General features: G+C 36.0%; 1 protein-coding gene across 1 annotated transcript in view; it reads right to left on the bottom strand.

Annotated features, from left to right (window-relative positions):
* The window catches only part of XRN1 (5'-3' exoribonuclease 1), a 112,451-nt gene that overhangs the window by 55,520 nt on the left and 30,400 nt on the right, over nt 1-26,531 (bottom strand). The window contains exons 13-20 of the mRNA XM_052650292.1: nt 21,751-21,840; nt 19,728-19,884; nt 18,075-18,194; nt 8,273-8,442; nt 7,153-7,273; nt 6,957-7,055; nt 2,966-3,069; nt 224-355 (exon numbers count right to left, since the gene is read on the bottom strand). Of these exons, the coding sequence (XP_052506252.1) occupies nt 224-355; nt 2,966-3,069; nt 6,957-7,055; nt 7,153-7,273; nt 8,273-8,442; nt 18,075-18,194; nt 19,728-19,884; nt 21,751-21,840 (993 nt within the window). The remainder of the gene's footprint in view (nt 1-223; nt 356-2,965; nt 3,070-6,956; nt 7,056-7,152; nt 7,274-8,272; nt 8,443-18,074; nt 18,195-19,727; nt 19,885-21,750; nt 21,841-26,531) is intronic.

Below are 26,531 nucleotides of genomic sequence, written 5' to 3'. Positions count from 1 at the left end.
AGTACATCGTGAAGTATTTTACTGACAAAATGGACAAGGTTCTAACTGCTGCTAATTAGGTTTTATTTTACATTAGAACTCATTACTTTCTTAATATATAAAATGAAGATGCACTCAGTATTCAGAGTGACCACAGTGTTAAGTGAAAAATCAGTTAAAAGATAAGTACATTAGACCTCCACATTCTAGTTCAATGACATTAAACACTATTTATAATACTCACTATTCTGAAATTCCTTGTACTTCTTTTGTCCAATTACATTGTTCTTTGTCTCCAAGATGGACCACTTTAGATGGTGGTGCAGTTCTTCCCAAATAAAGCTTCTGTGTTCCTGGAGGTTCTTCCAAGTAAAACCTTGAAAATTAAAATAAAAATTAAATTACCCCCAAATTTGTGGTTTAACATAGAGTTCCAGTAGTGTGAGTCTTCAAAGTGAAAAGATTTCCACATGGTATAATAGAAAAAGAAAAAAAAACAACCTCCTTTTTTAAAACTGTAAAAGGAATTTCAGAACAAGGACTTATGAAACATTTTAATCAAAATTTAAAAACAAATAGTATTCTGTCTCTTTAAGAAATTAAAATAAATACATAATAAAATACAAGTTTTTAAAGAATTAATACTCTCAAATTCAATACAGTATTTTTGCTGAAAAAATGTTTAAATTGATCCTAATCAAGCCACCATACCTAACTCCCAGTTTACAGGAAATATGTGGGATGGAGGACCAATTTAAATGACACTAATAGGAAACAACTACATAAATTCAGAATTCTACAAAATAACTGACCTGAACTCTAAGAAAAAAAGGCAGGGAAGTAAGTTTAGCTAGGTCTTAGGATATAAAATTAATATACAGGATCAATTATATTTCTGTATACTAGCAGGGGAAATGGAACCTTAAAATATAAGACCATCTATTGTTATGGTTCTTTAGTTGCTAAGTCATGTCTGACTCTTTTGCGACCCCATAGACTGCAGCCTGCCAGGCTCCTGTGTCCATGGAACTCTCCAGGCAAGAATATTGGAACGGGTAGCCATTCCCTTCTCTAGGGGATCATCCTGACCCAGGGATTGAACCCACATCTCCTGCACTGTAGGCTCATTCTTTATCACTGATCCATCTGGGAAGCCCAATACCATTTATAGTTGCTTCAGAAATTTTAAATACTTATGTAGGTATAAATCTAACGAAGTATGGACAGGTTCAGTATGCTGAAAAAACAAAATAGCAATAAAAGAAATCAAAGATTAAAATTAATGGAGCGATAAAAGGAGATCAGAAAATTCAACAAAGATGTCAAATCTCCCCAAATTATGTTTAATAAAATTCCTATCAAAATCTATTAAGGATTTTTTTATAGATATTAAAAAAATTCTAAAATATATATGGAAAGGCAAAGGACCAAAAATATCTTAAATAATTTTGAAAAATAAAAAAATGGTGGAAGGATTATATCCTCTTCCTAAGGTTAAGACTCACTACACAGCTACAGAAACAACACAGTGTGGTGCTGGCATAAAAAACAGACACAGAGACGAATGGAACAAAATGGAGAACTCACAATGTAGATCCATACAAATATGCTCAACTTATTTTTGACAAAGATGAAAAAGCAATCTAACGGAGGAAGGAGAGTTTTTTCAACAAACAGTGCTAGAGCAAGCAATTCAATATTCATAGGTAAATATATGAAACTTGACCTCACACTTTATATAAAAATTAATTCAAAATAGATCATGGGTTTAAGTACAAAAGAAGGAAAAACTATAAAAAAATTTCAAGATAATCTTGGAACTTAAGGTTAGGTGAAGAGTGCTTAGACCAAAAGCATGATCCATTAAAAAAAAAAAAAAACTAATTAAAAACTAAACTTCAACAGAAAGGCAGGGGAAGTGAATTCTGGTGATTAAAAAAGATTCCTCAAGATTCATATTAGTGTTGAGTTCTCACCAACAAAGTTAAATGACAAGACAAACCGAGATATGTTTGCAGAGATCTGAGGAAAAAGATTAGGCTTCTAATTCTAAACCTATGTGGGGGAAAAACAACACAAAAAATTTTTTTGGATAAGTAATAATTCAGAAAGCATTAACATCCTTACATTTTCTCTGGAAAAAAAATTACTTTAGGAAGGTTTAAACATGAAAAAAGAACAAGATGTCAGACCAAGTTTACATGAAATAAACATAAAAGATGTCAAAGAATAGATTGCCTAAATACTCACTGATAAAATGATTGTGAAATTTAATAAAGTGTTAAGAAATTATCTTTAGAATAGAAGATATATGTTTTAAAAATTACATATTATTTAAATGAAACCTGGGAAGGGTATGCAAAAGGTAAAGTTACATATGCTATTCAATCTTGTCAGAAATAAATATATTTGCTAACAATGACAACTAGTAGAAAAGAATTAGGATATGGAACTTTCAAGCTATTAAAAGGAAAAGAAGGCAAAAGGGTAAAAATAATATATGCATCTAAAATATATGCATCTCAAGGGATGTACAATAAACTGTCAACAGTGGTTGAACTTGAAGGGTGTGATTAGAGAACTTTCATTTCCACTAGAGAGTGTAAATATTTTACAAATATTGTTATCAGTTAAAATGTATGAATGCTGCTGCTGCTGCTAAGTCGCTTCAGTCGTGTCCGACTCTGTGCAACTCCACAGGCAGCAGCCTACCAGGCTCCTCTGTCCCTGGGATTCTCCAGGCAAGAATACTGGAGAAATGGGTTGCCATTTCCTTCTCCAATGCAAGCATGCGTGCTAAGTCGCTTCAGTCGTGTCTGACTCTGTGTGACGCTATGGAGGGCAGCCCACCAGGTTTCTCTGTTCATAGGATTCTCTAGGCAAGCATACTGGAGTGGGTTGCCATTTCCTTCTCCAAAATGTATGAATAAAAGCCATCAAATAGCAAAGCATATATACACTTTAAAAATTACAAATAAAATCTTACTTAGTTTCTCCATCTGATACACCAACAACTCTAGCTTCTTCAAGATGAGGCCAATTAACAAAGACAGACTTCCCAAGCACTGATGAAGCTATATTTTCTATACTCTTAAAGTAAAAGCAGAAAAATTCATTACTGTTTTAGGTCCAAGAGAAAATTTTACAGAGGCAAAATTAAATAATTAAAACTGGCTTGTGTTTTTAACTGTGTACTTGAAATCTATAAAACCCCACCTTAGTAATTAAAAATATTTGATCACTTAAGCCAATTATTCCCTGCTAATAACTGCTCTTCACAGCTTTATTTCAACTTAATTATTCTAGCCAGTCAAATTTTGTTTTTTAAATTTCTCTTAAGTAGTGCCTTTACTGCTAACTACTCTTTTTTTTGCTTTCTAGGATTTCTGTTCCTTTAGATTTGGGGTTTTTTTTCCCCTTTCCTTTTTTTAAAAAATAGTTTTAAGCTGTTTTTACCTATCTGCTTTTTTTTACTCTTTATAATTTATTATGAATCTGTGGAAGTTTACCAACATAGCCTTCCCCTCTGCCAATCTCTTATTAGACAGGAACTATGACCAACTTAAGTACTTTTCAACAGTATAAACATCACACTAGGAAGCTTGCCTCCTCCTCATTTCTTCAACAGCATTGGCAGTTATAAGTGAAGTGAAGCCCACTGATTTTAATCCTAAATGAGATTACTTGGGGAGAAAACAGATTTCAGTAAATTCAAACAAAAGGACACTGACCTATAACGTGAGTATTACTGCTCATGATATAGCCAACGTTAATAGAAATAATGTTCACCAAGAAACTCAGGTTTTTAGTTCTGCTTCTAACTAGCTGAGCCAATGTCTGCTTTTCAATCTCCTTAGTTTAATTTTTTTAATTTGTAAAATTAATGAGCTGGATTAGTTGCTTTACAAAATTCCATCTAGTAGTAAAATTCTATTATTCTCATGATTATCTGTTTATTTTTTCATGGGAACTGAAAAAAGGGAAAAGAACAGCACAGATGTCTAGAAAAGAGCTATTATTCATTATTTCTTATCAGATAGACAGCAAAAAAAGAATCTAAGAAACGTGATTTCATTTGTGATTGGTATGATTAAATAAGAACACTAGACTTATCTCAAGTTAGAAACCACAGGTTCAAAATTGAGTTCTATTTCTTTTCAGCTATAGAGTGTTAAGCAAATCCTTTAATCCCACTGAGTCTCAGTTTTCTTTTATGAGAAGCTGTAACATCTATCTCACAATATTCATTTAAGGATAAAATAATATACCCCAACACCTTTGTAAACTATAAAATGCTGTACAGTCAGTCAGCTTTTTGTATCCATGGGTTCCACATCTGCAGACTCAACCAACCTCTAATGGAGAATACTTTGGGGAAAAAAAAACAACTTCAGAAAGTTTCAAAAAGCAAAACTTGAATTTGCCAAATGTTGGCAACTACTTACATAGCATACAAATTGTATTTACAATTATTTATATTGTGTTAGGTATTATAAACAATAAAGATGATTTAAAGTGTAAGGGAGGATATATGTAGGTCATATGCAAACGTTACAGCCTTTTTTTTTTTTGGGCACAAGGATGTAGCTGCTCCTCAGGCATGTGGGATCTTCTCATATCAGGGACTGAACCCATTTTCTCCTGCATCGGCTAGCGGATTGTTTACCACTGAGTCACCAGGGAAGCTGCAACACCATTTTATATGAGAGACTTGAGCATCCACTGGATTTTAGGATCAATCGAGGGTCCCGGAACCAATGCCCCATGGATACCAACTGATTATAAATATTCTGTATGAAAAATATCTTAAGTAAAAATTACTACTATTGGTTAGACAACAACAACTTTGTAGTAGAAACTGAAGTTGAAATATAAATTTTCATCCCCTTTTTATTATGCTTGATCATTATAAGCAAATATTTCTTTAATAATTAGAGATGACTATTTTTAGACTTTGGGAGATAACTTTATTGTATCTATTATATGAAGACATTTCTTACTGTGAACATATAAAAGAGTTACTATTCTGATAAAACAAGTTTCAACATTATTAGAACAAAGCTCCCTTATACTTTTCCTTTCTATATATCTAATTTCATTCTCCCACACTTCCCTTCATTTGGAGGAACAGTTATCCTTCTTGCCCAGATTAATCCTTTCACTTAAGCCCTACAGGATATCCCTTATTTCTTCACATCCCTTCCCTCCACGGTGACTTTAAGACCTCCATTGTTCTTCAGCTCTACTGATCTGCTTAATAAGCTCTACTGTTCTGCTCTGCTTAACAAGTTGCTTCTTCTTTACCTATAGCTATGTTTCCAGATTTCTTTTCAATGAGAAACTTCTGAACTAAGGGCTTAAGATCTGCTTCCTTTACTTTCCATCTAACTAGTCACAGACTAGTACTCAGGAACTGGACTTCTGCCTCCAACAACCTAGTGGAATGGAATTCTCAAAGTCCAATAATGGTGACCAAAGGACCTAGTTTAATTCACTAGGTCTAATTCACAGACCTAGTTTTCACTGTTCTTGAACTGCATGTACCATCTACTTGTGCTTTTGTGATACTGCTTAACTTGGGAATCATTCTCTTTCTTCTCTGAGCACTGTCACATTTACTGACTCCTTTTCCACCCTTTATACCTGTGAGTATTTCTTTACAATGGGGCCTTGAACCCTCAGAATTCCATTTTTTCAGGGAAGTCAGCCCCAAGGCCCCAGCCATCACTTCCCTGCTCACGACCTGCATATCCTTATTGCCCGTCAAGCCTCAGCTCTATGTATTCAACTAAGTATAATCATCTTTCTTCACTGAAGTTTTTCATGTGAACCATAGAACACAAAAAACAATTGGACTAGGGATTTTACTAATTCTCCTAAGGATGATACATAACTAGTACTATTCCAAATGCATAAAAACTAATTTAATTTTATAAGCAAATGGATGACTCAGCGCATTAGGGTTTAAATCTCTTGTGGAACGCTGCTAAGAAAGGCTTACAGGGCAGCTCCAGATAAATGTTCTAGAACCAACTTAAAATTCTATTACTGATCATTTATCCCCTCAAACAAGTACCTCTTCCATTTTAGCTTCTTTATTCCAGTAAATTTTTCAATTGATTAGTCTGATAGTTAGAGTCAGTCATATTTAATATTTTCTTTTTCTTTTCATCCCCTATTTTTGAACAAATGATGGAACTTGTGAATTTAGTCTTATTCATCTAGATCTATTACCACTTTGACAGTTTATGTCTTTATTATCTAAGGCTTCTATAACCACAACCTCAACTTACAGGCTTTTCCATTTTCTTCCATTTCTCTTTTATGCAACTTAGTCTATTATGCTGCTACCAAATTAATTTTTATGAAAATACCAATTTCAAGATAACAGTCACGAAAAAATAAGTCCAAACTCCTTAGCCTGGTATTCAAGGTCCTCCATAATCTGGCCTCAATCTGTTTTTTCAACCTTATCTTCTACTATTTCCCAACACAAGGCCTCTGCTTCAGTCAGGTATATCTATTCCTTCTCCTCAAATACATCACATTTACTCTAAAAAAAGAAAAAGTATTAAAAATTTCAGACATACAAAAAGGTTAAAAAGATAATGTGCTAATATCACACTTAATTTTCACTATAATTCCCATCTCATGTTATTTTTTTCAACTGGCATACCCTTTCCCCTCCTTTTTCCTCTTTGTGAGGAAATCTTTCTGTTAGTACCCTGCTTAAGTCTATTCCTATCTACAGATCAGTACTTAACCTAAATTCACACAGCTCATCTTTTCAAAATTCCTCCAGCATTTTTTTGCTCATTATGTCACAATTATACACATCCTTTAATCTGTGTAAATGTGTCTTTACTCTATCCTTATTTCCTGTGAATTTCTGGAGTTCCTACATGTTATACCACTTTGGCAAACACATTGCAGCTAAAACACTTTTATGCATAATATACAATAAAGAAAATACTTACAAGTTCATCTGACTCAGCATTCACTAAGATTTCCAACATCATGTTTTCTCCACGACTGCTTTGCTGGAATACTTGAACCCCACTTTTCTTTAAAAAAAACTTTAAAAGAATTCACAGAATTTAATTTTTAATTATTTTTCCATAATTACTTCACTTTCAATAAAATAAAAAAATTCTGAACTAAATAGCCACTGACTTTGTGTTTGATGTGTTTCAAAGTAGGAAATCCACAGAAATATAATGCCTTCTGGTCAACCTTGGTTATGTTGTTTTTGCTTATATCTATACGCCAAGCATCTAATGATATTATTTTATACCTAGAAAATAAATCAAGGTATTTGATTTAAAATTCATACATTACAAGCAATCACAGTTTTTCAGCATCCGTTCAGTATTTTGCAAGAGTTATCCTTGCTTTTATACAGGAGAATAACAATTTGTCCTTTCAGACAAAGAAAATATAAAGCAGCAGATCCTCTGTTGTTACTAATTCAGACACAACCATGACTGTAACATACTGAGTGGAAAATTTCCCATTTATTTAAAAATACATATAATATATAAATGTGTAAATATATAGTATATATAAATTATACATGTATATATGATTTTTATACTAAAGGAATATATAACACATATTACAAATCTCTACATCTTCCATTTTCCAAAACCCAGAATGGAAAATAAACACTTTATAATGTCTATTTCATCTTTCCCCTTTAAGAAAAGGAAAAATCATAATGGAGAGACGTTTACTTTATCTACAACTCAACTTCCATCTGGGTATTACTGCAGGGAAGATGAGAAAAGACAAAAAAAAGGAAAACGTTTTAATGAAGAAGAGAAAGAAGAAATGGACTGAAATGGATTTGAGGCAAGAAAACAGAGGAGCTCTTTTATTTCTTGTTTTTCTTCTTTCCTGTTGGGTGGTTAGGAAGTGTAAAAGGTAAAGTCATAGCATGTCAAATAATGCTGGGAGTAGACACTGGCAATGAAAACAAAAATTCACACATTTCTTGAGGAAGAGAAGAGATATATACCGTGGGGATGCCAGAGGCAGTAGGGTAGGGAACAACTTTAATAGAAGACAGAAACAGAGAAGCAGAATTGGACCGAAGCAGAGAACTACAGAAACAACTGAAACAGACAGAGAAGCTATGATCCTTGGAAAGCTGGATGTAACTCATTATCAGCTGCATACAAATGTCATAAATTATCTGTTAATTCTCGAAATTGATATTCAAAAGGTTTGTAAAAGTTAATTCTATTTTTTTTGGCTCACTCTCTGTTTTTGAAGAATTACCACACAACATTACCTTGCACAGCATCGCTCTATGGGAGGGAACTTCTCTGGCCATGGAGAGGGGTAGGTGAACTCTGTGTTGCTGTCAAACCAGCACATTAGGCACTCACTATGTTGATTTCTTTTTCGCTCTTCTTTTTTGAGGGAGTGGTTACATGTCTCCATGGCTTCTAACAATCGCTTCTGAATATAACATTGAAGAGAGGGGTCAGAAACCTAAAAATTTTGTAATCTTAACACATAGAATGAATCTTTTCCCTCAAAAAACAAAATTACTATTTGTGTTCTTAAAAAGCAAAAACCTTAATAACAGAATTCTTTTCAATTTAATTACATGAAAAACTGATGTGCTATTCTTGTTTCTAAGGGCTTTAGAATATTTCTTGTCACTACAAATTCCTCTGAAAATATTACTCCAAGAGCAGCCACTGAAGTGTGGATAAGAACAGTAGAGAATCAAAATTTAAATATGAATTTATCACAATTCACTGCTCCTTAATCACTCACATTGCAAATGTGCATTAATATAGAAATGTTCATCTTTATGATTATCTTTTATATTTAATGCAGTTCCAATGAAAATCACAATGGTTTAAAATATATTTTTCAAAGGAAAAATGATGTTAGTGTTCATACTGGAAGAATAAACGTTGAACTGCAAAGTTATCAAAAACTTGTCTTATGAGATCCTATCACTTTTTTTATAAAATCACCTATAAGCAAAACACTTAAGTACTGACACCACAAAAGACCCACAGATGAGAAGAACAAAATAAATAGTTAAAAACCAAATCCAAATACATGTCAAACATAGTATTCCAGACACTTAAAATAATGTTTTTGTCCAGCTGGGAAAGAAAGCACATATATATTTCAATATCATACTATATACAAAATAAGCAGTAATGAGACAACAAAGTATTAGAAGAAAATCTAGGAAAGTATTGATAATTTGTAGTGAAAAATTCTCAAGTAAGGCAGAAAAAAGCCTAGCCATTTTAAGGAAAAAGACATTTTTAACTAAAAGAAAATATATGTGATAAAAGAGGACATGAACAAATCAACAGGCAAATGCCACAATGGGAAAAAATATTCCAAGCATAAAAAGAGTTGCTCAAAATCAAAAAAAGAAAATGAGGGAAAGGATATAAACAGATAATCTATAAAAGGGAAAATGCAAAAGACAAACACACATAAAAATATATCAAATTAGGGAGCAGGTAAAAATAAACTTGAATAATAATAAAATGGCATTCTTTATCATCAGTAGACAGGTGAAAATTAACAATAACATTCAGGACTAGAAAAGCAGAGAAGTAGGTACTCTCAAGTATTGATGCTATGAATTAGACCAGTCTTTTTGAAAAAGAATCTGGTAAAATCAGTTAAAACGAACACCATACACTCCCATTAACCAAGCATTTCTGCTTTGGGGATTCTACTTTATAAAAATAAAATTACCAATATAAGAGAATGTATTAATAAACAAAAAGAATACATAAATACATAAGTACTTTTATCATAGCATTGTGTACAATAGCAAAAACATAAAGAGTTGTAAGACTCTGCAAAATAAGTATGGTGTGTTCTCATGTACTTTTCACCCAATGATAACATCTTACATAGAGCCACAGTAATAATCAAAACTAGGAAACTGACACTGGTACACCATGACTACAGACTTATTCAGATTTCAATGTGCTTAGTTGTTCAGTTGTGTCTGACTCTTACGGACCCTACGGACTATAGCCTGCCAAATTCTTCTGTCCCTGGGGATTCTCCAGTCAAGAATATTTGAGTGGGTCGCCATGCCCTTCACCAGGGGATCTTCCCAACCTAGGGTTCGAACCCAGGACACCTGATTTGCAGGTGGATTCTTTACTGTCTGAGTCACCAGGGAAGCTTCAGATTTCACTAGTTTTATATGTAAGTACTGTGTATATACAGCAGTATGGAATTCTTATCATACATGCAGACTCATGTGTGTGTGCTCAGTCGCTGAGTAGTGTCTGACTCTTTGCGACCCCTATGGACTGTAGGCTGCTAGGCTCCTTGTCCACAGGGTATTCTTCAGGCAAGAATAATGGAGTGGGTTGCCATGCCCTCCTCCAGGGAATCTTTTCAACTCAGGGATCGAACCCAGGTTTCCTGCAATGCAGGCAGATTCTTTACCATCTGAGCTACCAGGTAAACCTCATGTCAGTTCAGTTCAGTCGCTCAGTCGTGTCCGACTCTTTGCAACCCCATGAATCGCAGCCCGCCAGGCCTCCGTGTCCATCACCAACTCCCGGAGTTCACTCAAACTCATGTCCATCGAGTCGGTGATGCCATCCAGCCATCTCATCCTCTGTCGACCCCTTCTCCTCCTGCCCCCATCCCTCCCAGCATCAGGATCTTTTCCAATGAGTCAAATCTTCACAACAGAAGCTGGAATCAAGATTGCCGGAAGAAATATTAATAACCTCAGATATGCAGGTGACACCACCCTTATGGCAGAAAGTGAAGAGGAACTAAAAAGCCTCTTGATGAAAGTGAAAGAGGAGAGTGAAAAAGTTGGCTTAAAGCTCAACATTCAGAAAACAAAGATCATGGCATCTGGTCCCATCACTTCATGGCAAATAGATGGGGAAACAGTGGAAACAGTGTCAGACTTGATTTTGGGGGGCTCCCAAATCACTGCAGATGGTGACTGCAGCCATGAAATTAAAAGACGCTTACTCCTTGGAAGGAAAGTTATGACCAACCTAGATAGCATATTGAAAAGCAGAGACATTACTTTGCTGACTAAGGTCCGTCTAGTCAAGGCTATGGTTTTTCCTGTGGTCATGTATGGATGTGAGAGTTGGACTGTGAAGAAGGCTGAGCCCAAAGAATTGATGCGTTTGAACTGTGGTTTTGGAGAAGACTCTTGAGAGTTGCTTGGACTGCAAGGAGATCCAACCAGTCCATTCTGAAGGAGATCAGTCCTGGGATTTCTTTGGAAAGAATGATGCTAAAGCTGAAACTCCAGTACTTTGGCCACCTCATACGAAGAGTTGACTCATTGGAAAAGACTCTGATGCTGGGAGGGATTGGGGGCAGGAGGAGAAGGAGACGACAGAGGATGAGATGGCTGGATGGCATTACTGACTTGATTGCCATGAGTCTGAGTAAACGCCGGGAGTTGGTGATGGACAGGGAGGCCTGGCGTGCTGCAAGTCATGGGGTCACAAAGAGTCAGACACGACTGAGCGACTGAACTGAACTGAACTGAACTCTTCGCATGAGGTGGCCAAAGTATTGGAGTTTCACCTTTAGCATCATTCCTTCCAATGAACACCCAGGACTGATCTCCTTTAGAATGGACTGGTTGGATCTCCTTGCAGTCCAAGGGACTCTCAGGAGTCTTCTCCAACACCACAGTTCAAAAGCATCAATTCTTTGGCACTCAGCTTTCTTCACAGTCCAACTTTCACATCCATACATGACCACTGGAAAAACCATAGCCTTGACTAGATGGACCTTTGTTGGCAAAGTAATGTCTCTGCTTTTCAATATGCTATCTAGGTTGGTCATAACTTTCCTTCCAAGGAGTAAGCATCTTTTAATTTCATGGCTGCAATCACCATCTGCAGTTATTCTGAAGCCCAGAAAAATAAAGTCTGACACTGTTTCCACTGTTTCCCCATCTATTTCCCATGAAATGATGGGAGTAGATGCCATGATCTTTGTTTTCTGAATGTTGAGCTTTAACCCAACTTTTTCACTCTCCTCTTTCACTTTCATCAAGAGGCTTTTTAGTTCCTCTTCACTTTCTGCCATAAGGGTGGTGTCATCTGCGTATCTGAGGTTATTGATATTTCTCCCGGCAATCTTGATTCCAGCTTGTGCTTCTTGCAGCCCAGCGTTTCTCATGATGTACTCTGCATAGAAGTTAAATAAGCAGGGTGACAATATACAGCCTTGACGTACTCCTTTTCCTATTTGGAACCAGTCTGTTGTTCCATGTCCAATTCTAACTGTTGCTTCCTGGCCTACATACACATTTCTCAAGAGGCAGGTCAGGTGGTCTGGTATTCCCATCTCTTTCAGAATTTTCCACAGTTTATTGTGATCCACACAGTCAAAGGCTTTGGCATAGTCAATAAAGCAGAAATAGATGTTGCTTTTTCCACGATCCAGGGGATGTTGGCAATTTGATCTCTGGTTCCTCTGCCTTTACTAAAACCAGCTTGAACATCTAGAAGTTCACAGTTCATGTATTGCTGAAGCCTGGCTTGGAGAATTTTAAGCATAACTTTCCTAGCGTGTGAAATGAGTGCAATTGTGTGGTAGTTTGAGCATTCTTTGGCATTGCCTTTCTTTGGGATTGGAATGAAAGCTGACCTTTTCCAGTCCTATGGCCACTGCCCAGTTTTCCAAATTTGCTGGCATATTGAGTGCAACACTTTCACAGCCTCACGTTCCAGGATTTGAACTAGCTAAACTGGAATTCCATCAACTCCACTAGCTTTGTTCATAGTGACGCTTTCTAAGGCCCACTTGTCTTCACATTCCAGGATGTCTGGCTCGAGGTGAGTGATCACACCATCGTGATTATCTTGGTCCTGAAGATCTTTTTTGTATAGTTCTTCTGTGTATTCTTGCCACCTCTTTTTAATATCTTCTTCTTCTGTTAGGTCCATACCATTTGTGTCCTTTATCGAGCCCATCTTTGCATGAAATGTTCCCTTGGTATCTCTACTTTTCTTGAAGAGATCTCTAGTCTTTTTCTTTCTGTTGTTTTCCTCTATTTCTTTGCATTGATCACTGAGGAAGGCTTTCTTATCTCTCCTTGCTATTCTTTGGAATTCTGCATTTCAGATGCTTATATCTTTCCTTTTCTCCTTTGCTTTTCACTTTTCTTTTCACAGCTATTTGTAAGGCCTCCCCAGAATGCCAAATTGCTTTTCTGCATTTCTTTTCCATGGGGATGGTCTTGATCCCTGTCTCCTGTACAATGTCATGAATCTCAGTCCATTGTTCATCAGTCACTCTATCAGATCTAGTCCCTTCAATCTATTTCTCACTTCCACTGTATAATCATAAGGACTTTGATTTAGGTCATACCTGAATGGTCTAGTGGTTTTCCCTACTTTCTTCAATGTAAGTCTGAATTTGGCAATAAGGAGTTCATGACCTTAGCCACAGTCAGCTCCCGGTCTTGTTTTTGCTGACTATACAGAGCTTCTCATCTTTGGCTGCAAAGAATATAATCAATCTGATATCGGTGTTGACCATTTGGTGATGTCCATGTGTTGAGTTGTCTCTTGTGTTGTTGAAAAAGGGTGTTTGCTATGACCAGCACATTTTCTTGGCAAAACTCTATTAGCCTTTGCCCTGCTTCATTCAGCATTCCAATGCCAAATTTGTCTGTTACCTCAGGTGTTTCTTGACTTCCTCCTTTTGCATTCCAGTCCCCTATAATGAAAAGGACATCTTTTTTGGGTGTTAGTTCTAAAAGGTCTTGTAGGTCTTCATTGAACCATTCCACTTAAGCTTCTTCAGCATTAGTGGTTGGGGCATAGACTTGAATTACTCTGATACTGAATGGTTTGCCTTGGAAACGAACAGAAATCATTCTGTCATTTTTGAGATTGCATTCGAGGTCAGGGGTGGCAGCCAAAAGGAGCTACTACATGTCCGAGGTCAGGGGCGGCGGCCAAGAATGCCAGGGTGCAATGGCACAGGAGCGGCCAAGAGGAGCTACCCCACGCCTGAGGTCAGGGGCTGTGGCTGGCAGGAGCTACCCCACGTCCGATGTCAGGGGCAGCAACCGATAGGAGCTACTCCACTCCTGAGGTCAGGGGTGGTGGCCAGGAGGAGCTACCCCACGCCCAAGTAGTGATGGCTGTGTGGGCACAGGAGAGCCTACTGTGCGGGCACAGGAGCTACTCCATGTTCAAGGTCAGGAGGGGTGGCTTTGAGGAGATTCCCTTCGTCCAAGGTAAGGAACAGCGGCTGTGCTTTGCTGGAGTAGCCATGAAGAGATACCCCACGTCCAAGGTAAGAGAAACCCAAATAAGACAGTAGATGTTGCAAGAGGCATCAGAGGGCAGACACACCAACCATAATCACAAAAAACTAGTCAATGTAATCACACGGACCACAGCCTTGTCTAGCTCAATGAAAGGAAGCCATGCCATGTGGGGCCACCCAAGACAGGCGGCTCACAGTGGAGAGTTCTGAAAAAATGTGGTTCACTGGAGAAGGGAATGGCAAAACACTTCAGTATTCTTGCCTTGAGAACCCCATGAACAGCATGAAAAGGCAAAATGATAGGATACTGAAAGAGGAACTCCCCAGGTCGGTAGGTGCCCAATATGCTACTGGAGATCAGTGGAGAAATAACTCCAGAAAGAATGAAGGGATGGAGCCAAAGCAAGAACAATATCCAGTTGTGGATATGACTGGTGATAGAAGCAAGGTCCGATGCTGTAAAGAGAAATATTGCACAGGAACCTGGAATGTCAGGTCCATGAATCAAAGCAAATTGTAAGTGGTCAAACAGGAGATGGCAAGAGTGAACGTCGACATTCTAGGAATCAGCGAACTAAAATGGACTGGAATTGGTGAATTTAACTCAAATGACCATTATATCTACTACTGTGGGCAGGAATCCCTTAGAAGAAATGGAGTAGCCATCATGGTCAACAAAAGAGTCTGAAAACTTCATGTAACCACCCCTAAAACTGGAATACAGGACTGTCACATCATTGTAAAGAAACTCCTTCGCATTATCCCTTCATAGTCACATTCTATCCCCCAAAGACCTGTTTTATATTATAATAATTTTATCATTTCAAATATATTACATAAATGGAACCATATAAAACCTCCAAAGATTGACTTTTTCAGTCAAATGAACTTTTCCCCATCCTTTGTTTATATAAGTAGTTCTTTTTGTTGCTGAGTAGTATGCCTCACAGAGTCGGACACGACTGAAGTGACTTAGCAGCAGCAGCAGTATGCCATTATATGAATGTACTGCAGGTTTTTTTAATCCATTCACTCATTGAAAGATATCTGAATTTTTTTCCAGTTTGGAGTTATCACAAATAACTTGCTCTGGACAATAATGTAAAGGTTTTTACCCGCATTTATAGCCAGCTGTTTCAGTACCAGTTGTTAAAAAGCTTTTTCTTTACCTATTGAATAGCTCTGATGTCTTAATTGAAAATTTATTAACTGGACAAGTATCGATCTAGGCTGTTGGCCTCTATTCTGTTTCACTGATCTATGCCTATTATGATGTAGGAAACATACTGCCTTGATTACTTTAGCCTCATGATAAGTCATGAAATCAGATAATGAAAATCTTTCAGTACTGTTCTTCCTATAGATTGTTTTAGCTATTCTAGATACTCTGCAATTTCATCCAAACTTTAAAACTGGATTTTTGATTTCTATACAAAAATTTGCTACATTTTTGCTGAGATTATGTTGAGCCCAAAGATCAATATGGGAAGAGGTTATTTCTTAACAATATCAAATCTTCTATTCCTTGAACATGGTATATTCTTCCGTTTATTTAGGTCTCCATATCTCAACACTATTTGTAGTTTTCAGTGTGCATCCTGTTAAATTTATAAATGTGTATTTTATATTTCTTAATGCTACTGAAAGTAAAAGTCTTTTTATTTAAAAAATTTATATTTTCCAATTTTTTGATGCTAGTATATATAAAAACAATTGAATTTTGTATAGACTTTATATTTTGTGACCGTGCTAAATTTACTTATTGTTAATCATATCTTTTTGAAGATTCCTTAGAATTTTCTATTTTTGTAGTAATGTTATGTGCATATAAAAACAATTTTTCTTCTTCCTTTCTAATGCCTTTATTTCTTTCCCTTGACTTAATACAGTGGACTCCTAATACAGTATTAGAGAGAATTGATTAGAATAAACATCGTTGTCTTAAGCTTGATTTTACGAAGAAAACATTAAAAATTTTACTATTAAGTATATTGTTAGCAGTGCATATGTGTGTGCCAAATCACTTCAGTTGTGTCAGACTCTTTGTGACCCTATGGACTGTAGTCTATTAGGTTCCTCTCTCCATGGGTTTTTTAAACATGCACTTTATTTGGTTTTGACATCCCTGGTGACTCAGACAGTAAAAGCGTTTGCCTACAATGGGGGAGACCAGGGTTTGATCCCTGGGTCGTGAAGATTCCCTGGGAAAGGAAATGGCAACCCACTCCAGTACTCTTGCCTGGAAAATCTCATGGATGGAGCAGCCTGGTAGGCTACAGTCCATGGGGTCACAAAGAGTTGGACACGACTGAGCGATTTCACTTATTTGGTTGAGGAAGTTCCCTCTTATTTCTAGTAGTTGAGCATTTCTATTAAAATTGGGTGTTGAATACTCAAACGTGGTAAATCACATTGAAAACCAACACTATATTTCTAAGTAAATCTCATTTGGTTATGAGTATTATCTTTCTATATTATTGGATCCCATCTGGCTTGACTGTGTTAAAAGTTTTGCATCTACTTTAGGAGGGATATTATCAAGTAATTTTCTTTTCTTATAGCACCATTGGCTATTATGCTGGCCTAATATATTGGGAAGTGATTATTCCTCTTCTATGTTCTCAAAGTTTGTATAAAATTTGTATTATTTCTTTCATGAATGCTTACTAGAATTCACAAGTCAAGACATCTGAGCCTAGAATTTTTCTCCGAGACGATTTTAAATTATGAACTAAATGTCTTTAAAAGATATAGGATTACTCAGATTTTTATATTTTTTTTTCTGTCAGTTTTGCTGAATCGCGTTTAAGGAACTGTGTTCATTTCATTTAAGTTGTTAAATTTGTTGGCATAAAATTGCTTACAATATGCCTTATCGATTTTTAAAATAACTATAGGATTTATAGGACACCTCTTCTTTCATTCTAAATTTATGTGTTCTCCCCTGGTGCTCTAGTTTTTTAAAGCCTTTTCTGATCTGTCTTCCTAGGATTTATCAATTTTATTAATCTTTCAAGAGGATCAACTTTTGGTTTCATTGATTTTTCTCTATTGTTTGTTCATTTTCCATGGATTTCTGCTCCTGTCTTTTTGTTTTCTTCATTCTGCTTAGTTTAGATTTAAACTGCTCTTGTTTTTCTAGCTTCTTACGGTAGGAAGTTTAATTTACTTCAAAATATTTTCTTGTTTAGTATAAGTACCTAGAACCTTAAGTTTCCCTTTTAGGCCTGCTTTAATTTTATCACACAGATTATGTATGATATGTGTTCTCATTATCATTCAGATAAAACATTTCAAATATTCCTTTAAATTTCTTTAATATATGGATTATTTAGAAGTGGGTTATTTGATTTCAAAATTTTTATAAATTTTCGGAGATCTGTTGCTGATTTTTAACTTAATTCTATGTGGTCAGAGAACATTCACATTACGATTTTACCCTTTTTAATTTATTAAAACATTTTTATGCCTTACGAAATAATCTTGGTGAACAGTCTTTCACTTAAAAATGTGTATTCCTTAGTTGCTGGGTGTACTGTCCTACAAATATTAATGAGGTTAAGTAGGTTTATAATGTTATTTAAGTCTTTGATCTTTGGTAATACTCTCTGTTCTGAAGCCTACTTGGTCTAACATTAGTAAAGCAATGCCAGCTTCCTTATAATTAGCATACACAGAAGTTTTGATGCACAGAACGAAGATGAGAGTAGTTAAAATTCATTAACACAAATGGTGATTAAAATCCATTGCTCATTCATTTATGTGAAGTAATCTCTAATTAAAATACAAGTGTATATATAACCATTTCATGCACTGACCTCATCAATAAAAGGTATTAGTACCACAGCTTCCCATTCCTGTTGTTTCCCATTCAGGTCAGTTTTAAAATCAGGTGGATAATATTCTATAATTGGTGAATCGTCACTGGTCATCAAATGCTGTGAAAACATAAAATAGTGTAATAGAAATGTAAGAACTAATATCAATGTAGCTTTTTCTTAATATATTAATAATATTTGTTTACCTATTACAATTGAAAATTTCTAAGCAAAGCAAAAGTAAGTTTTCACATCTTAGATGTGTTACAGTATACTTATTATATTTTGATTTTCAAATATGAGACTTCTTATTTCACTGCCACTCATCACTTTCTCATTCCACTAAGCTAGTTATATAGCCAAACTATCCTTACTCTGAATTTTATCATCTTCTATAGTCTTTTCACTCTACAAGGCTCATCTAAATTCTGTTTTTCCATTTAGATTTCAGTTCATTTCACACACTCCATTTTTAACCTGAGACAATTTATTTCATGTCATAATCAACTGATTTTATTAAGTTATATAACTGTCATCTAAGATAATTTAAAAATAAAAAGAAATCCTAAAATACAAGAATCTCTTTACCACCAATAGCAAAGATAGAAAGCCCAATAAGACATGTTTTTAATTAGAGATTTTATAACAGAAGTAGATAAAGAAACCTAAAGATATCCTCTAGGAAATGAATACAGAAGATCTTGACATAAAAAATTTTAAAGAAATAAAAGCATATTTCTCAGGGTAATATTCAAAATAAAATAATCAGTATGTCATGGGTACAGAAGAATCAAAACACATGTGGCTATAGAAACTTGCATGGATATATCAGTCCAGAATGGTTGAGTATCAATTCTTAATGTATTGAAGATAGGAAAAAAAAGCATCAAAGAAACTAAAGGAAGGAAAGCCATGGGCCAGAATGAAGGACAGGTGAAGTTTCAGAAAGATTTAGAAGGAAGCTGGATACTGTTCAAGCAGCGAAGGTATGTGATATGTATATATTTATGTGTGTCTATATTCCTGGCATAGGCCACAGAATTAGAAGAACAGACTGATGCTCTAGAAGAACTTAACTGAAGTTTGCCCTCAAAATCAGTTTAGCAGGCTTAGTGTAACTTTGGTGACCCAATCACCCCTGAAACAGCTTTCTCCTGTCATATGAAGTATGTTAATCAGAGAGAAGTTTTTTACTCCATAATTTGATAAATGAAATTCTTAAAATCCAAATATATATGGAAGCAGCAATTTTGTTGAGATAAACAACTTATTAGAATCATCCATATTCTATCAGGTAGAGGGTAAAAGAGAACAGAAACAAAATCTAATATCTGGACAGAGCAGATGGCTTTAGATTTTGCCAAGCTCAATTTACTTTCATCAGTGCAGAGACAAACTGGAGATGTGCTTAAAGATACTGAAAACAAAGAAGCTATGCTTTGAATGGTTTATGAAATGTGTCTGCATTTTTAAAACAAGTTAACTTTAAATCAAGGAATTACTTTTCAAGGGACTTGCTTAAGAAATACTATATTTGAAACTGAAAATAAATATATTTAGCTATTAAAGAAATTTGGTATGATGTTTCTAGGTTTGGAGGAGGAACTCCTAAATATTAAAAATAACACAAATACATTTAATTCTAAAACCCACCTGGTAGCATGCAGGAAGTAAATTTTTGCTAGCTGCTGGAAGTACAGCAAGAAGCTGTTCAAATGGCTTAAAAGGTTTTCCCAGTTCAAAATGGATTTTGAGTGTACTGATGTTGCGGATATCAGACAGGAAAGGTGCATAATGGTACGGATAAAACCTGTAAGACAAAACTGAACTTTAAACAATTGACAAATTTTATGAAACAGATCAATAGTTAGTATATACTTTTCAATATTCTATTTTAACAGCTGTGCCTCCGTGTGTATGTTCAGTCGTGTCCACACATAGCAGTAATTCTAAAGAAAAAAAATCACTCACAATTATGCCACATGAATATAAGAAATCAGCAATGTTGGAAAATGTAGATTACTTGATGACAACAAGTATTTTATTTCCTTAATTTTTAAAGTGGTTTATATTTCAAAAATTTAGATATATGTAATTGAAGGGTATATATATTAATAACACATTTAAAATATAATTTATTATTTATATAAATAATACAATGACTCCAGTTTCAGAAGTATTGAGTGTGAATCTTCCAAAGAAGATTCTCAGAATGAACTAATAAGCCAGTCAGAAGACATTCAGTTACTTCATGTGGGCCTGAGCTTCTCTCATGAAGACATAGGGAAGTCTGAGCTCATATGGTTGTTACTAGTCAGCTCTAAGAATCATCATTTTTGAATTAGCTGTGCATATATATATATTGTGTTTGTGATAAGGATTAAACCATTTGTCAATCATGCACACTATTTGTTTTTAAAATCTTCCCATATCTAACATGAAGAAATATTTTTAGAAATTTCAAACATAATTTTTTAAAAATTTTAAAAATTTCAATGTTCTTAATGTCTGACTAAAAATACCAAAATAAAAGCCAACAGAATATTTTTATATTCCACAATTATGGCATACTTCAAAAGAATGGGAAAATTTAGGAGGCAGAATGGCATGTGGAACAATAGAAAATGTAAAGACTTCGAAAAAAAAAAAAGAAAATGTAAAGACTTCGGAAATCAGATAGGCATGTACTTGGATATTGGTGTGTGATACTGGAAAGGCTATTTAACCTCTCTGAGCCTCATCTGTCAAAAGCAGAAAACAATATTTACTTTAAACAGCTTTGAGGACTATATGAGCACATGCTTTACAAGTGCTTGGCCTCAGTGCCTGGTAATATAATAGGTATAACTTACACTCACCTTCTTAAAAAATGGCAAATCGAGGATTTTTTTTGTCACTACAGTGCTCTTCATAGATGCCCTGAGAATCTTGTTAGTTATTGTAGATATTTTTTTAAAGGCTATTAGTAAGTGAAATTCTATTAATAATTAATGCCACATTATTGTGCACTGGTATGTTTTGCTGTTGGTGCTTTAACACAGAGCCTAGAAGATGCTCTGAAAACAAAACAAAACAAGCTATCTCATCACTTAAAAGTGTCTATTTTTCCCTGTATCATTGTTTTACTTGTTTTCTATTTCAGTGGATGGTTTGGAAATGTAGATGGAACTTGCTGGAATAAAAAACATGAGATAAATAGAGAATTATTATATTCCAGGAGAAGTAAATTCTTTTCTCCTTTCTTCATTACCCTTCCCAGTCTAACATGCATATAATCCATTCTTCATTACTAACAGAAAAAATTTTCAAACACATAAAGATGTAGAGAAGAATATAATAAACAATCCCACTTAACCATCACTCAGACCCAGTAATTGTCAAGACTTTGTGACACTTCATTCATTATGATAGAAAGTTTTAAATCCTTAGATTAACAGAGAACTTTTTATTATGGGCCATCTACTACAGCTGGAAGTATCTTTGTTATAAAAGGATCTTTTAAAAATATTACAATACTAAAAAAGATTCTTTTTCACTTAAACTTGGCTGTATGTATTTTTTAAAAAATACTATTAATATTATAAATAAAAGTAAAAAGAAGAGATTATCAAATGAGCTTATAGTAGAATGAGCCATTATAAACTACAAAACTTCATTTTTGTTTTTATTCCCTCACCAGCTCCAGGACTGAACTCCATGATAGTAATAGTGCAAAATCCACTGTATTGCCTGAACATAACATGCAGCTTGATCAGCCAGAAAGTCACTGAAAATAGAAAAGAATATTTTCATTATAACATTATTTCCTGAAGATAGGCCACTGTGTTTAAAACATGATATCTACTAATATCACATTCTGCCTCACATGATTTATTTAATCAATGAATAAGCCAAAAACTGCAATCAGAAAAAACTCTAAAATATTATTAAAAAAAATTCTATCATGCCACATTAAAAATTTGCCTTATAATTTTCCTAAACCAACTATCAGAATACTTAAACCTGCTGTGCATACTTTTTCAGTCAATGTACTATATCTTTAGTATCAAGTTTGAGGGTTTAATGAAGCTTTCTAAACAGTGGCACTACCACTTTCTTAAATATTCAGAGTGTGATAGAAGACAAAGATGGAAATCTTATTTGGGAGGATGCCTGAGCGAATCACAGGAGGAAATCAGGAAGATCTTAAAATCTGGTTATAGCAGCTAGAACATATTTTGAAAAGTGTTATATCCACTGAACAATATTCCCTTTAATGTCATTTTCTCCAAAAAACTATCATTTAAGGTAAAATAATCACACACACACACAGCAAAAAAAGAGCACCCTGGGGACTTCCCTGGTGGTACAGTGGCTTGGAGTCCGCCTGCCAATGAAGGGCACAAGAGATTGATATCTGGTCTGGGGAGATCAAAGCTATGGTTTTTCCTGTGGTCATGTATGGATGTGAGAGTTGGATTGTGAAGAAGGCTGAGTGCCGAAGATTTGATGCTTTTGAACTGTGCTGTTGGAGAAGACTCTTGAGAGTCCCTTGGACTGCAAGGAGATCCAACCAGTCCATTCTGAAGAAGATCAGCCCTGGGATTTCTTTGGAAGGAATGATGCTAAAGCTGAAACTCCAGTACTTTGGCCACCTCATGCGAAGAACTGACTCATTGGAACAGACTCTGATGCTGGGAGGGGTTGGGGGCAGGAGGAGAAGGGGACGATAGAGGATGAGATGGCTGGATGGCATCACTGACTCGATAGACGTGAGTCTGAGTGAACTCCGGGAGCTGGTGATGGACAGGGAGGCCTGGAGTGCTGCGATTCATGGGGAAGAGTCGGACATGACTGAGCAACTGAACTGAACTGAACTGACTATACTTCTCTATAACAGAATCAAGCAAATAAAAGAACTAAGGAATAAAGAATTAAATGCATAACTATTATAAATATCTTATTTCTAAGTCTCAAAAGTCCTACTTGCTAATGATAGCTGACAAAACTTCAAATGATCTGATGAGTTGTACTACAATTTCTCTATCTCTAGCTACCAGAGATAAGCATGAATACAGGCCTTACACAAAGGCTATGTCTAGACTAGAAAACAGTCTGAGTAAATGGAGCAACATGGAAATCTTGGATCTTTCCTTGGGCAGTCTCTAGGAAAGATTCTTAGTATTTCATTTTTTTTTAAAGTAAAAATAATAGTACAGAAAATATCTAAGTATAGTACATATAATAAAGGTACAAAGAATTTTATGAAACTTTTATCTCACTGACAGAAAAACAGCCTCATCTCATGGTTAAGGATGGGCTCCGGAGCCAGATTGCCTGTTACTTATATTCTGGCTTTGCCACTCATTACCTACGCATGCCACCTGGAGCAAATCACTTAAATCTCTCTATTTCTTAACTTCCTCTATTTTAAAATAATAATAATTCTATTTATCTTAAAAAACTATTGTGAGAATTACAACAACTTAACATTTTCACATTATGTACATGTATTTATATATGTTTATATTTTTAAATTATAAATGAGTTATTTTTTAAATGTTTAGGATAGTACCTGGCACTAGACAAGATGGTCAATATCAAGATCAGATTGATAATGTTCTTTGCAGCCAAAGACAGAGACGCTCTAAACACAGTAAGCAAAAACAAAACCTGGAGCTGACTGTGACTCAGATCATGAGCTCCTGAATGCAAAATTGAGGCTTAAACTGAAGAAAGTAGGGAAAACCACTGGGCCATTCAGGTACGACCTAAATCAAATCCCTTATGATTATGCAGTGGAGGTGACAAATAGATTCAAGGGATTACATCTGATAGAGTGCCTGAAGAACTATGGACAGAGGTTTATAACACTGTACAGGAGGCAGTGACTGAAAAGGCATCCCAAAGAAAAAGAAATGTAAAAAGGCAAACTGGTTGGTTGAGGAGGCTTTACAAATAACTGAGGAAAGAAGAAAAGCAAAAGGCAAGAGAGAATGGGAAAGATATACCCAACTGAATGCAGAGTTCCAGAGAACACCAAGTAGAAATAAGTACATGAACAATGCATAGAAATAGAGGAAAACAACAGAATGGGAAGGATGAGATCTATTCAAGAAAACTGGAGATACCAAGGGAACATTATATGCAAGGACGGGGAAGATACAGGACAGAAATGGTAAGGTCCTAATAGAAGTAGAAGAGACTGAAGAAGTGAAGTGAAGTCGCTCAGTCGTGTCCGACTATTTGTGACGCCATGGACTGTAGCCTACCAGGCTCCTCTGTCCATGGGACGTTCCAGGCAATAGAACTGGAGTGTGGATTGCCATTTCCTTCTCCAGGGGATCTTCCCAACCCAGGGATTGAACCCAGGTCTCACGCATTGTAGACAGACGCTTTACCGTCTGAGCCACCAGGGAAGTCAGAAGAGATTAATAGATGGCAAGAATACACAGGGGAGCCTGGTGGGCTATAGTCCATGGGGTCACAAAGTGTCGGACACAACTGAGCAACTTCATTGCTTCCCTGGTGGCTCAGGAGAGATTAAGAGATGGCAAGAATACACAGAGGAACTATACAAAAAAGGTCTTAATAACCCTGATAACCATGATTGTGTAGTCACTCAACTAGAGGAAGCCATCCTGGAGTGTGAAGTCAAGTGGGCCTTAAGAAGCATTACTACAAACAATGCTAGTGGAGGTGATGGAATTCCAGCTGAGCTATTTCAAATCCTAAAAGACAATGCTGTGAAAGTGCTGCACTCAGCATGTCAGCAAATTTGGAAAACTCAGCAGTGGCCACAGGACTGGAAAATGTCAGTTTTCATTTCAATCCCAAGGAAGAGCAATGCCAAAGAATGCTCCAATGACCAGATAATTGTGCTCATTTCACATGCTAGCAAGGTTATGCTCAAAATCCTTGAAGCGAGGCTTCAGCATACATGAACCAAGAACATCTAGAGGTACAAGTTGGGTTTCAAAGATGCAGGGGAACCAGAGGTCAAATTGCCAACATTTGTTGGATCATGGAGAAAACAAAGGAATTCCAGGAAAACATCTATTTCTGCTTCATTGACTACGTGAAAGTCTTTGATTGTGTGGGTCACAACAAGCTGTGGAAAATTCTTAAAGAGATGGGAGTACCAGACCACCTTACCTGTTTCCTGAGAAACCTGTATGCAGGTCAAGAATCAACAATTAGAACTGGACATGGAACAATGGACTGGTTCAAAACTGGGAAAGGAGTATGACAAGGCTGTATATTGTCATCCTGCTTATATATCTTATATGCAGAGTACGTCATGTGAAATGCCAGGCTGGATGAATCACAAGCTGGAATCAAGACGGCCAGGAGAAATATCACTGCAGACAGTGACTGTAGATATGAAATTAAAAGATGGTTGCTCCTTGGAAGAAAAGCTATGCAAACCTAGACAAACCTAGAAAGCAGACACATCACTTTGCCAATAAAAGTCCGTACAGTCAAAGCTATGGCTTTCCAGTAGTCATGTATGGATGTGAGATTTGGACCATGAAGATGGCTGAGTGCCAAAGAACTGATGCTTTCTAACTGTGGTGCTGGAGAAGACTCTTGAGAGTCCCTTGGACTGCAAGGAGATCAAAGCAGTCAATCCTAAAGGAAATCAGTCCTGAATATTCATTGGAAGGACTGATGCAGAAGCTGAAGCTCCAATACTGTGGCCATCTAATGCAAACAGCTGACTCACTGGAAAAGACCCTGATGCTGATAAAGACTGAAGGCAGGAGAAGGGGACGACAAGAGTTTGAGATGGTTGGATGGCATCACTGATTCGATGGACATGAGTTTGAGCAAGCTCCGGGAGTTGGTGACGGAGACGGAAGCCTGGTGTCCTGCAGTCCATGGGGTCACAAAGAGTTGGACACAACTGAGTGACTGAACTGAACTGAACTGTTATAGAGGGCTGTAGTTCAGAAATATGAGCCACCATTCTAGAGGTCAGGTTGTTAAGGAACTTTTATACTAGTTGTTAACCTGAGGCTGAGCCAGGTAGCCTTTGAGATAAGTGGGATGTGAGCTTTAGAAGAAATGAAGCAAAACACTAACCATTTTCTATCTGGCAATTTTTATCATAGGCACACAGTTGAGACTTGAACAATGCAGAAGTTAGGGATGCCAACCCTCTTGCAGTAGAAAATCCACTCATAACTTTAGATAGCTCTCTGTATCTGCAGTTCCACATCTATGGATTCAACCAAGTGGGAAAAATGTAGTACTGTATTAAGCCTTCAGTAAAAACAATCCACATGTAAATGGACCTATGCAGATCAAGCCCATGTTGTTCAAGGGTATACTGCATAATACATGCCAATGAATATTATCTTCTCCAAAACCATAGTAGTTGAAAGGTCTACATTAATTTGCAAAACAAAAAATCCCTTCTTCCCATTACCATAATGATCAAAATTATGCTGTTTTCTGTAGAACTGCAAAGTCTAC

The sequence above is a fragment of the Budorcas taxicolor genome, chromosome 1 (genome assembly GCF_023091745.1).
Source record: "Budorcas taxicolor isolate Tak-1 chromosome 1, Takin1.1, whole genome shotgun sequence".
Taxonomy (NCBI): domain Eukaryota; kingdom Metazoa; phylum Chordata; class Mammalia; order Artiodactyla; family Bovidae; genus Budorcas; species Budorcas taxicolor.
This window is presented reverse-complemented; position numbering and strand designations above follow the sequence as displayed.